Source organism: Gracilinanus agilis, chromosome 3, assembly GCF_016433145.1.
Source record: "Gracilinanus agilis isolate LMUSP501 chromosome 3, AgileGrace, whole genome shotgun sequence".
In the NCBI taxonomy this organism is placed as follows: domain Eukaryota; kingdom Metazoa; phylum Chordata; class Mammalia; order Didelphimorphia; family Didelphidae; genus Gracilinanus; species Gracilinanus agilis.
In genome coordinates, this window is record NC_058132.1 from 413,715,131 (window position 1) to 413,727,769 (window position 12,639).

Below are 12,639 nucleotides of genomic sequence, written 5' to 3' on the forward strand. Positions count from 1 at the left end.
TTATCAGCTCCCATAGATTTAATTACCATTTCTAAAGTGGTGAATCTCAAATCCATCAAACTCACACCAATCTCTGGGCTGACCTCCAATCTCCCATCTCCAATGGACTTTCAAACATCTCAAACTGAATGTCCAGTAAACATCTTAAACTCAACATGTCCAAAATGATACTCATCTTTCTCCCCAAACCTTCCTTGCTTCCTATCATCTCTAGTACTATAGAAGGTAACACTGTCCTTCCAGTTCCCCAGTATCACAAATAACTCCTGGATTCCTCATTATCTCTCACCACCCAAATACTTGCTGTTGCCAAGGCCTACTGAGTTCACCTTTGCAACGATTCTCAAATACATTTCCCATTCTCCTCTGACACTGCCATCATTCTGGTACATGCTCTCATCACTTCTTGCCTGGTCTACCATAATAGCCTGCTGGTGAGTTTGCCTGCCTCAAGTATCTCTTCATTTCAATCCAGTCTCCATTAAAACACCAAAGTGATTTTCCTAAATTGCAGGTCTGATCAAGTCACTCTTCTATTCAATAAATGCCAGTGGCTTTTTATTGCCTCCAAAAGCAAATATAAAATTCTATTTGGCATTCAAAGCTCTTCATAACCTAGCTCTTCTCAACCTTTCCAGTCTTCTCACATCTTAACCATGACACATATTCTTTGATCCAGTGCTGTTCAGAAATAGGAGACTCCAATTTCTCATTTCTGGGCATTTTCTCTAGCTATCCCCCATGCCCGTAGTTTTCTTCCTCCTCATCTCCACCTGCTGCCTTCCCTGGTTTCCTTTAAGTTCCAGCCAAAATCTCATTATCTTCAGGAAGCCAGTTCCACCTCTTAATTCTGTTAACGATTTCCTATTTATCCTGTATTCATCCTTGTATATTTTGTTTGTTATCTCCCCCATTAGACTGTGAGCTCTCCGAGTGGAGGGACCGCCTCTTGTCCCTTTTTGTATCTCCATTGCTCAACATAGTGCTTGGCACACAGCAAGTGTAAATGTGGAATGATTGATTGTTACATCTTCTTATTGATCTAGTTGTTGAATAACATATAGTTTTAAAGGGAAATGAAATTTCTTTGCTAATTTTGAGATACCTCATGCCATAACTGGCTAGAAGACAATGGCCTAAACCCTGTAACCAACTTCTTTTTTTTAACTACTCTCCTTAGCAAAAGTACAATGAAAATAGTTCGAAGAATAAAAAAACCTTGGCCCAATCATTTACTCCTTTCATCTTATCAACTCACTCCCATCTACCTCTTTTCCCAAACCATATTTCTTAACTCCATAAGCTTTCATTCTCATCATTCAGTTACAAAAAATTAATTCCCTTCTCCAGAAAGCCTTTCTTAACTTGAAAAGAGATGGCGATAATTCCCTCTCACATGAAACTCCAGTGATTCCCTCCTTAATCATCACCCCAACACATACATTTACAGATAGGATGTATAATTTATTCATGCAGGTAACATTTGTTCTATTTTATTTATGAAGAGGCAGCATGTTATAGTGGATGGAGAACTGTCCTTGAAGCCAGATGAGCCCTTCCCAACACACTACCTGTATGAACCTTGGCAAATCACTTAAGCTTTCAGTGCTCTGAGCAACTATCTGAGACTGTCGATTATAAAGAAGGTGTCAACCTGCATTAGTACAGAGAGTTTCCTCATTCAAAGAGTCCCCTACATGAATGAACTTTCAGGTCTAGTTCCTAGACTTGTCTTTTATATTTATTTCTGATCATTTTGCTGTTGCCTTTTTAGAAGAGAAGACATGGATCTTAACTGTCTGACTTCTTATAGTACAAGTCTCTGTTGATGATGGTGATAAACTTCAATGATACGAACATAACAATGATTAATGGGAATAGAATGCTAAATCCTAAATCAGTCATCTTCAAGGCCAAATATAGGTGAATGTAGGTCAGCAGGTGCCAAGTCGGTCCCATTCCCTTACCTTGGCTGCTTCCCAGAAGCTTGCTGGCATTCAAGTGGGAAAGGAGCCATGTAGGCACAAATGTCAAGTAAGTATGTATACCTGTATTCTTCCCCACGTGATATGATATTTCTATTTCATGAAATGAAAACTGAAAAGCTGATCTGAAAAAAGGAGGAAGATCTCTGTTATGTTCTCTGAGAGATGATACTGCATAATGTTATTAGATTTACAAAGAAATATGATCCTCTTATTTGAATTTAAATATAGAAACTGGACTAATGCTACTGATTAAGTAGTGGGAAAGGTTAATCTAGGACAAAGAGTTTTGAAGGATAAGACTGACTTCTTAAGTTATGCAATTTCCTAAAGGTCACAATGGTTATTTTAGAGTATTGTCATTTCTACTACCTTAGATACTGTTTCTGTTTCCTTTCCTTTAGATCCATAGAAAGGAAGAATGTTTCAGTTTATAATATACATCTGGACTGGAAGCTTTTCAAATTTGTTAATCAATACATATGTCTTGCACAAGTGCTATAGTTGGACAAAGAGCTGGGGCCAGAACTGAAAAGATTATGTTTTGAAACTGGGTAGTGCTTTCAATCATCTCAAACTTTCCACACCTTTGCATAAACCCATCTCTTTTTTTTTTTTAACTCACCAATCTTCTTTTCTCTCACCAACGCCCTCCCCCTTAAAAAAAACCAAATATAATCGTTGTAAAAACAAGAAATGTCAAGCAAAACAAATCTATATGTTTGCTGTGTCCAAAAATGTATGTTTCAATCTAACCTGAGTCCATCAGCATTTTTTAAATGCCAATATTCTGATGATTCTTCATGCTTATAACTGTAGACTACCACAGGCTTAGCAGAATAAAGATTACAAATACTACAAAGGCCATGAATAAATGCAGGGTGGGTATATACAGACTATATAACAATGATTACTTACACATAAGCAATGTGAAAGAAAATATTTGGGACATTTGTGACCACAAAAAGGAAGGTAGCCTGATTATGTAGACTTATCCTTATTAATAAGAATTACTATAAGTACAGCATATGGAACAACTGGTACTCATATATGCAAAAAAACCCAACAGAACAAAATCTACATGTGTTCAGTAGAATATTTATTTGGGATTCATGAGAAAATTGGATAACTACTACATATTATCAAGAAAGTCTGGTGGAGTTGTGATTTGCTCCAGGAGGATGAAATCAAATAAACTAAAGAAAAATAGTGTTATTAACAGTGTTTTGTGCAGCTCCCTAGCCTATTATAATTTACTCATGTTATTATTGGCCTTTGTACAGGCATATACACCAGAGACAAATAAAGAAAATGACACTTTATATGCCATATTATGAACAAATCAACCCAATTCTTCCTCTCATTCAAAAGCCAAAAGGTTTTTTTTAAAAACCAAAATAAAGAGAACTAGCCCTATCACTATGTCTGGGTTAAGTCACAAATAAAAATCTAAATTATCTAGTCACTATAGTCGCAGTGAAACCAAAAGACACCTTACCATAAATGGCTAAAAAGTTTTATAAGGAATTGTTTTTAATCTTTTGAAAATCTTACACCTCTATTCTGACCTGGGTTGGTTCACCTCTCCTTAAGCAACCTGGTGGTCACCCATTCCCAGGGGGTCACCATATTAATGCCAAACTTAGTGTCAACACCTGATTGGTGTAACAAACAGAAACCCAGAACTCTTGGGCTTAAGTGATCCTTAGTCTCAGCCTCCTGAGTAGCTTGGACTACAGGCACGAGCCACCATGTCCAGCTTATACCTCTATTCTGGGACTGGGTAGTTAGGAGAGAGATAATATTGCAACCTGAGGTACCATTTCACTTAAGGAAATTCTAGGTTGATAGGGCCCACAAAGTAAATTATTTCCAAGAAGCCAAAAAGAAGTCTAACCACTTATTAATAAAAGACTGAATATTCAAACAAAGAATGCATGGCAATTCAGTAAACTTTTTAAAGCGCCTACTAATGCAGTCTGCTGCACAAAACAGATTTTAATTTTTAGTTCCAATTCTCTTACTTCCTTCAACCCCTCCCACACCCATTGGGAAAACAAGAAATATGATACTCATTACAAATGTGAAGTCATGAAAAACTCATTTCCATATTAGCCATGATGCCAAAAAAGGGAAGAATGATGAAGTAAAAAATATAAGCTTTAATTTGTACCAAGAGTTAATCTGTTCTCTCTGGGGGTAGCATTTTTTATTATTTCTTTATTATTTCTATCATTATTTCTTTGGAACTATTTTGCATCACTATACAGTACGAATCTCAAGAGTAGCTAAGTCTGTCACAGCTATTATTAAAACAGTGCAGGGGGCAGCTGGGTAGCTCAGTGGAGTGAGAGTCAGGCCTAGAGACAGGAGGTCCTAGGTTCAAATCCGGCCTCAGCCACTTCCCAGCTATGTGACCCTGGGCAAGACACTTGACCCCCATTGCCCACCCTTACCACTCTTCCACCTATGAGACAATACACCGAAGTACAAGGGTTTAAAAAACAAAACAAAACAGTGCAATTAGAGAGTCCAATGTTCTCCTTGTACTGCTCATTTCACATTGCACTAGTTCAGATAAGTCTTATCAGGTTTTTCTGAAATCATCTTGCTCACCAACTTTTGTAACACAATAATATTCCATCACTATATATCATAGCTTATTCAATTATTCCCAGTTGATGAATTTCTCCTAAATTTTCAGTTTGTTGCCTCAAAATAGCTGTTAACAATCTAAAATGTTAATTTATTTCACATTAAAGTTATTCATTTGAGCTCTGAAAATATTCCCTGACAAAGTCATCATCCTTCTAATAATATGTATTTGTACGTAGCAGTATTTCAATCATTCCTTCTTAAAGGAGATCTCATGAAATTGATGCTGTTCTTCAGTTTGTTTGGATCAGTTTGCAACTCAAAAGTTTACAACTTTTCATCTAGCCAGCAACTCTATTCCACTGCATGGTGGTCAAGGATTTCCTACTGGGTCCTGGGCTCTTGGGATATACCACTCACCCAGAAATCTCTAGGAAGTCATAAATATATGTTGATACTTCTGTGAACCTTTTCAATGATCTTTTAAATAAACAGGGGCCATACTGTCCTTCATAAGCCAAAAAAAATTTTTCCCTTCATTTTCCTTTTCTGTTACGATATCCAAACTCATGGAAGTTGTTTTAATTTACATTTCTCCAATCGTTAGTAATGGAGCTTTTTTTTTTCATGACTTAATAGTTTTGATTTCTTCTTCTGAAAAATTTCCTATTCATATTTTTTTTTACCATTTATTAGTTGAGGAATGGCTCATATTTTTATAAATTTGGCTCAGTTCTCTGAGAAACAAAATTTTTATTAGAGAAACTTGCTTTAAATTCTGTACCCCTACCCCAATTTCCTGGTTTCCTTCTAAGTTTGGCTACATTGGTTTTATTTGTGTAAAGCTCTTTTAATTTCACATAATCAAAATTATCTACTTTTACCATCTATATCCTCCCTATCTTGTTTAGTATAAACTTTCCCCTAATCCATGGATCTGACATGTAAAATTTTCCATGATTGTCTATTTGCTTAAATGACTCTTTATATCTATATTATATACTCATTTTTTATTTTGTCAATTACTTCTGTATATTTTGTACTTAATCACTCTATTAACCACTCTTTTTCCTATTCAGCATCAGATTATTCTGATAACTGTTTTGTAGTATAGTTTGAAAAGTGCTACCGCTGGGTGGCCTCCCTTCACATTTTTTCTAATTAATTTTCTTGATATTCTTGATATTTTGTTCTTAAAGATGAATTTTGCAATTATTTTTTTCTAACCCTACAAAAGAATTCTTTAGTAGCTTGATTGCTATGGAATTAAATAAGTAAGTTAGAGTTGCCATTTTATTGTATTTGCTTGATTAATTAATATTTCTCCAATTGTTTAGGTCTATTTTTATCTGTGTGAAAAGTGTTCTGTAATTGTGTTTATATAATTCCTGTGTATGTCCTGGCAGACTCCAAAGTATTTTATACTATCTACAGATATCTTGAATGGAATTTCTCTTTCTCTTCCTGTTGGGTTTTGTTGGTAATGTATAGAAAGTTTGATCATTTATGTGGATTTATTCTACAACTTTGCTAAAGTTGCTAATTGTTTTGACTAGTTTTTAGTTGACTTTCTATGGTTCTATAAGTATATCATCATATCATCTGCAAAGAATAATAGCTTTCTCATCACCTATTCTTATTCTTTTGATTTCTTTTTTTGCTCTTCTTGTTATCATTAGCATTTCTAGTTCACTACTGAATAATAATGGAGATGATGGACAACCATGCTTCGACCTTGATTTTATTGGGAAGGCTTCTATTTTATTTCCATTACAGATGCTAGCTCTTTGTTTCAAATAGATACTATTTTCACTTTAAGAAAGGCTCCATTTGTTCCCCTGCTTCTAGTGCTTTTAATAGGAATGGATGATGTATTTTTTCAAAAGCTTTTTCAACATCTATTGATATAATAATATGATTTTTATTTGTTATTGATAGTCAATAATGCTGATAGTTTTAGGAAAACTGAATTAGACCTGCATTCCTGGTATAAATACAAGCTGTGTATTTATACCAAGTATATGATCTTTGTGATATTATACTGTAATCTCCCAGCTACTATTTTATTTAAAATGTCTGCATCAATAATCATTAAGGAAATTGGTCTAGAGTTTTCTTTTTCAGTTTTTGTTCTTCTTGGTTTAGGTATTGGCACCATATTTGTGTTATAGAATTAGGCAGGATTCTTCTATTCAATCAAGTCCAGTGGCTCCCTACCATATTTGGGATCAAATAAAGTAGGGTTGCTTTACCCATAGTTTCACTTTCTTAAGCTCACTAAGAAGCACCAGAAGTCTTTGTATGGCAGCAATGAGCTCCGCATCTCCTAACAGTCTCTTCTGCTTCTTCTTTCTTTCTGTTAAAGATTTTGGGTGTGTGTATATATATATATATATATATATATGTGCCATGGAGCACTGAGCCAAGGGGTATAAGTAAGGAGAAAGAAAACATTTATACATGGGGTAAGTGTTGCTTATATCCAAGGATTCAGTGATCTGTAGTGGGTCTTGGAATGTACTGCCCAAGGATAGGGGGTCTACTGTATAAAGACTTCTGGCATTCAGAAACTTTTATATCCTACTCCATACCCTCTCCTTTCTAGTATTCTTATATCCCTTATGTCCCCTTCCATGTACTCCTTGCTCCAGTAACACTGGCCTCCTGACTGTTCCATGGCCTCATGACACTCAATCTCTTGGGTTTGGGCATTTTCACTAGCTGTCCCTCCTTGCATATATTCTGTTTACATGTTGTCTTCTCCATTAAATTATGAGCACCGTAATAGGAGGGACTTTTCTTTGCTTTTTTTTTTTCCTGTATTTCCAGCACTTAGCACAGTGGCTAGCACATAGGAGGTGCTTAATAAATGTTTATTGACTGACTACCCTAAGATTCACTGACACCACACTATTATAAGTTTTTTTTTAAAAAGGAAAAGAAGAACATTCATATATGTACAAAAATATTCATAGTAACACATTTTTTGTTGTATCACAATAGAACTGGAAACAGTGATTACCCATCCTCTGGGGAAAGGCTGAACAATTTATGTTATATGAATACAGTGAAAAATTATTGTGATGTAAAAAGGGACTGAATCAGAGAAATCTTTGAGAATTTGTATGAACTGTGTGATAATGAGATTAAATCTACCCTGCCCATGTTTAGATTTAATCACCAAAGGTGAAAACATCTCCATTTAACTCACAAGTTGGGTGCTAGAGTGACAAATCAGAATTTACTGACTGCCTCCTGAAGTCCTAAGAAAAGTGTCTGTTGTGACTGGACACGTAAACTAAGAGGAAGGCACAGGAAGTGACGCAAAAGAGGCCCCTTTAAAAAGAGAGAGTTGAGTGAGCCAGGGTCTCTTCTGGTTCTTGCTTGGACATGGAGGAGCTCTGAACCTGGGATCCTGAGACCTTGGTGAAACTGCTCTTAAGTCTCACGTGGTGAGTGAAGAAGGCTGACTCCTTTAACCTCCCAGGAGTTACTAGCCTTGATTTTAGGCTCTGACTGGGCCTCTGGAACCTTGCCAGAGTAAAGCCCAAGACTTAAATACAAATCTCTTATTCTACCCTCTTCTCATCTCTCTACTTCCACTCTCTCCTATATTTTGTAAATAAACTTCCATAAATGTCATTTTGACTTGAGGTTATTCTTTAATTGGGAATTGATAATCATTCAATTCCCTGGCAACTTAATTTTTTAATATTCACCCACATAGAACCTCTTTTTATCCCTTACACTGCCTCAGACTGAAGGAAACAACCAGAAGAGCAATTTCTACAATGACTACAAAGTTATAAAGATATATAACCTTGAAAAACTTAAGAACTTTGATCAGTGCAATGGCTCCAGAAGACTAATGATGAAGTATGCTTCTAATGTCTAATGCCAATTTTTTGGCAGAAAGTTGAAGATTTAGAATGAGATATACATTTCCAAACATGATCATTATAACAATTTTTTTTTTTTGTTTCACAACACTTTTGTCATATGGAAGGGTTTTTATATGAAGGAAGGGAACAAATATGTATTATTTGCCAACTATGTGCTAAGCATTGTGCTAAATGCTTTACAAATATTACTTCATTTGAACCTCATAATGACCCTGTGAGGTAAGTGCTGTTTTACATTTGAGGAAACTAATGCAAATAGAGGTTAAGTGACTTGCCAGTGACTTCACAGAGCTTTCTGAAGCCAGATTTGAACTTGGATCTTCCTGACTCCAGATACAGCATTCTAGCTATTGTACCACCTAGCTGGCACAGGGGCAATTCGAGGTAGGATGGATAGTATTAATACTGAGATAAAGAAAAGGGAAGCAAAGGAAATTTCAATAAAATGTGGTTTATAAGGGACTATAAATAAGCAGGTCCATGTTGGTAATACCATATCAAACTTAATGTATATTTAAAAAAACAAATTATATCTGGTATATTCATGGTTTCATGTATGATCTCCATTTTCTGGCCTTCTTTGTATATGAAAATATTCATATTTGCTGATGATTTTCTAATTTATAATGAAATTTCTAAATTAATGATTTGGATAAAATTATAAAGATAATACTCATCACATTTGAAAATGGCATGATTCTAGGAGAAATAGTTAAGATATTGAATAAAAGGCTATCTCAAAAGATCTTGATAAGCTCCCAATTAAGTTGAATCTATTAAGATGAAATTTTATTGTAGAATAGGTTTACACTAGGGATTCCAGAAATCAAATTCACAAGTACAAGATGGGGTGAGGTGAGGCTAAATAGGAGTTTGCCTGAAAAATATTTCATGGTTTTAGTGGACTAAAAGATCAGCATAAGCCAGTGTGACACGGAAATCAAAAAAGTTTATGTAACGTTGGACTGCAATAAGAGAGGCAGAATTTTCAGGAACAAGGAGGTGATAATCTCACCACACTCTGCCCTTAGTCAGAATTCATCTGATATCTGTTTTGTGTTCCTTTCTTATAAGGGACACTAATAAGCTGGAAAGTGTCTGGAGGAGGACAGACAGGATGGTGAAAGAATCATAAGATCATAAGACTTAGTGATGTAGGGACTTCAAAGCCCACCTAATCCAAACCTTTTGTTTTTACAGATGAGGAACTATCACATAGTGAGGACATGCAAGAGGTGGAATTTCAACACAAAGACTCTAAATCCAGAGCTGACCCTCATTCTAATACCTGAGGGTTGTTAATCTGGGGTAGGTGAATTTTAAAAACATTTCTGATAACTGCATTTCTATTTTATATATTCAAAACCATTATTTTGAGAAGGGGTTCAAAAGCTTCATTTGACTCCCAAAGGAGTCCATGACACACAAGAAATTTAAGAACCTTTGCACTACACCATATTGCTCAAATCTAACCATATAATATATGGTTTAAAGAACTAGGGGTGTCCAGCCTGAATAAGAAAAGACTATAGAGTTTTAGGAGAAGAGGACAGTATAGATGATTGCAAGTACTGGAAAGACTCTTATGTGTAAGTGGGGGATCAATTTCTTCTGTTTGCCCCCAGAGAACAAAAACTAGGCACAATGGATAAAAGTTGCAAAGAGAGTTTAGGCTTGATGTAAAGAAAAATCCACTATCCCAAACTGTAATGGGTTGTCTTGAGATACTATCGGGTTTCCTCTTCTTTAGAGGCCTTCAGGTAAAGAATAAGATATATCCACTTGTCAGGCAGGCGGTAGTAGGGATTCTTTTTTTTAGCTGTGGGTCAGTTAGATGGTTGCTGAGGTTCTTTCCAATTCCTTGATTCTGTGACTAGATGACAGGGATGGTGATAGGGAGGCAGTCACAGATGAATAAAAGGACTGATATGTAGCTTTGAAGCCCAGTTAAAAGTTAACAGAACAGATTTTTAGTGGACTTAGTTAGCATGGTTTCCTGATCTCTAGCAAAACTCAGCAATTCAGGCATGGTTGTGGAGAAGAAAGACGGTGTGTATGACAAGCTTGGGTATGAGCAGATATTAGAAAGAGTAGAAATACATGGGAAAATGAAGGGAGGAGAGCTCAGTGAAGTAGGTAATTATAGTTTCAAAACATTAAGGCAGAAGAGAGGGCGATGCTAGGATAGAGGTGATAGGGAGATAAAGGAACAGCCAAAGTGATGGTGAACAACATGTGCAAAATGAAGGAGACTGTGTCAGGGGTAGAAGGACAAATTGTGGTCAGAGGGATTCTGAAGTTCAGGATCTTAGAAAAAGAAGAGTAAGTAAGATGTTGAGGCAGAATGAGAGGGAGGTCTGGAATTAGAGGTTAAGAAACTGAGGGGCCAGGATCACTAATGTGAATACTAAGGAGATTATGGAAGGGGATGAAAGGAAGAGGAAGATATTCCTGATGTGGATGATGTTGAGGAAAGAGGAATAGTATTCTGGTTGCAAGCATATGGTACAGGCAGTGACAAAGAGGGTGTTATTAACTAAACTTTAAAAGGTGACCTCTTAAACAGCAGAATGCATTTCATCAATTCATAATACTCATTAACCAAACCCTATAAGCCCAAAGAACATCTCTATTGGATAGAGTTTTACAGTTTTTAGTTTATAAAAATATATTCAGCATTATAAATTATGTTCAAATGATCTCGGCATGGTGAGGGCTGAAATTTGTAGCTGTAAACAATTGAACAGTTATGCTAGTTCTAAAATGTCTAGCTCTTCCACAATTCAAAAAAATACTCACGGCTCCATAGTGAGTAGGAAAGCCGACAATTTATTTTTCGGTAAAATTGCTTGTTGATAGGCCAGAGGACTAGGGTGAATAGCTGGATGAAGTTAATGATAAACCCGCTTACGACAAAGACAAACCCAATGAGCAGGTGTACAACAAACTGAGTCTTCAGAAATGCAAGTAGGCCCATGGTAATCACTTAGTACTTGGTGCAGGGTCCTACACTTAGCACAGATGTCCTGAAAAGAAGAGGAAAAATGTTTTAGTGATGTTTCCAGGGCATCACAATGATGACAACAATGACGATGACTACTACTAATACTAGTAGCTCACATTTATATAGAATTTTATAGTCAGTTCACAAAGCACTTTCCTCATAACAATCTTATGAGTAAATACTCAAGACTTCAATTTTACAGTAAAAGTTCAGAGAAATTAAGCAATAATGAAATAAGCAATGATATTCTCAGTTTAGATTTAAGGAAATAGGCTCCAAGAAATTAAGCAATTATGCACATGATTACAGCTAAATTGTCGTAGCCTGCATTAGAACCCAGGTCTTCTAATAATCAGTCTAGGACTCTTTCAGCTAAAAGGCTAGTGTGTAAAAATGAAAAAATTATAAGTGCTCCAATTTATTTCCTTAACTCACCTTTGGAATATGCTCCTGAATCATCAGATTCCTTTAAAAATGATTATAGAATCAATAATAAAACATAAATACAATTAAATATACTTTGCTTATGAGATGCAAGATGCCTTAGAGCCAGAAGGCAGTTCCGGGCCTGCCTCTGATACACATACTGGTAGTTTGATGGTGGGAAAGTCACTTGGGGAATGCTAAGAAACTAATATTATCAGCTGAAGTAGAAGTATTGACCTGAATGGGTAGAGAAAGTTACTGTATCAATGAAGTCACAGGTCTAGTCCCTGCAGCTGCTACCTGCATTTAAAGAATGAATTTTAATGAATATCTACTAGTCAATTATTTTTCTCTGAAATTTGGCTTCTGACTTCACTCAAATGAAACTGCTCTCTCCAAAGTTATTAAGAAGCCCTTAATTGCCTCTATCCTCAGTTTTCTTGCCCTCTCTGCAGATTCTGACCCTGTCACCTTCCTCTGCTTGATGTTCTCTCTTCTCCTGGGTTTCTTTGACAATGTTTCCTCCCAATTCTCCTCCTACCTATCTGACCACTTCTCATGTTCTTTGATGGTCTTTATCTAGGCCACACTCACTAACCTAGGCTCTTCTCCCATGATTCAATTATGGAATTATTTGTCCAACTCTAATCTCTTTCGGATCTCCAGACTTACATCTTCAACTATCTACTGAACATCTTTGTCCCACAGACATCTTAACCTCAACATA

General features: G+C 36.0%; 1 protein-coding gene across 2 annotated transcripts in view; it reads right to left on the bottom strand.

The window, feature by feature from the left end:
- The window catches only part of AGPAT3 (1-acylglycerol-3-phosphate O-acyltransferase 3), a 132,852-nt gene that overhangs the window by 34,381 nt on the left and 85,832 nt on the right, over nucleotides 1-12,639 (bottom strand). For both annotated transcript variants that reach the window (XM_044670243.1, XM_044670244.1), the window contains one exon: nucleotides 11,282-11,508. In XM_044670243.1, the coding sequence (XP_044526178.1) occupies nucleotides 11,282-11,459 (178 nt within the window). In that variant the 5' untranslated portion in view covers nucleotides 11,460-11,508. The remainder of the gene's footprint in view (nucleotides 1-11,281; nucleotides 11,509-12,639) is intronic.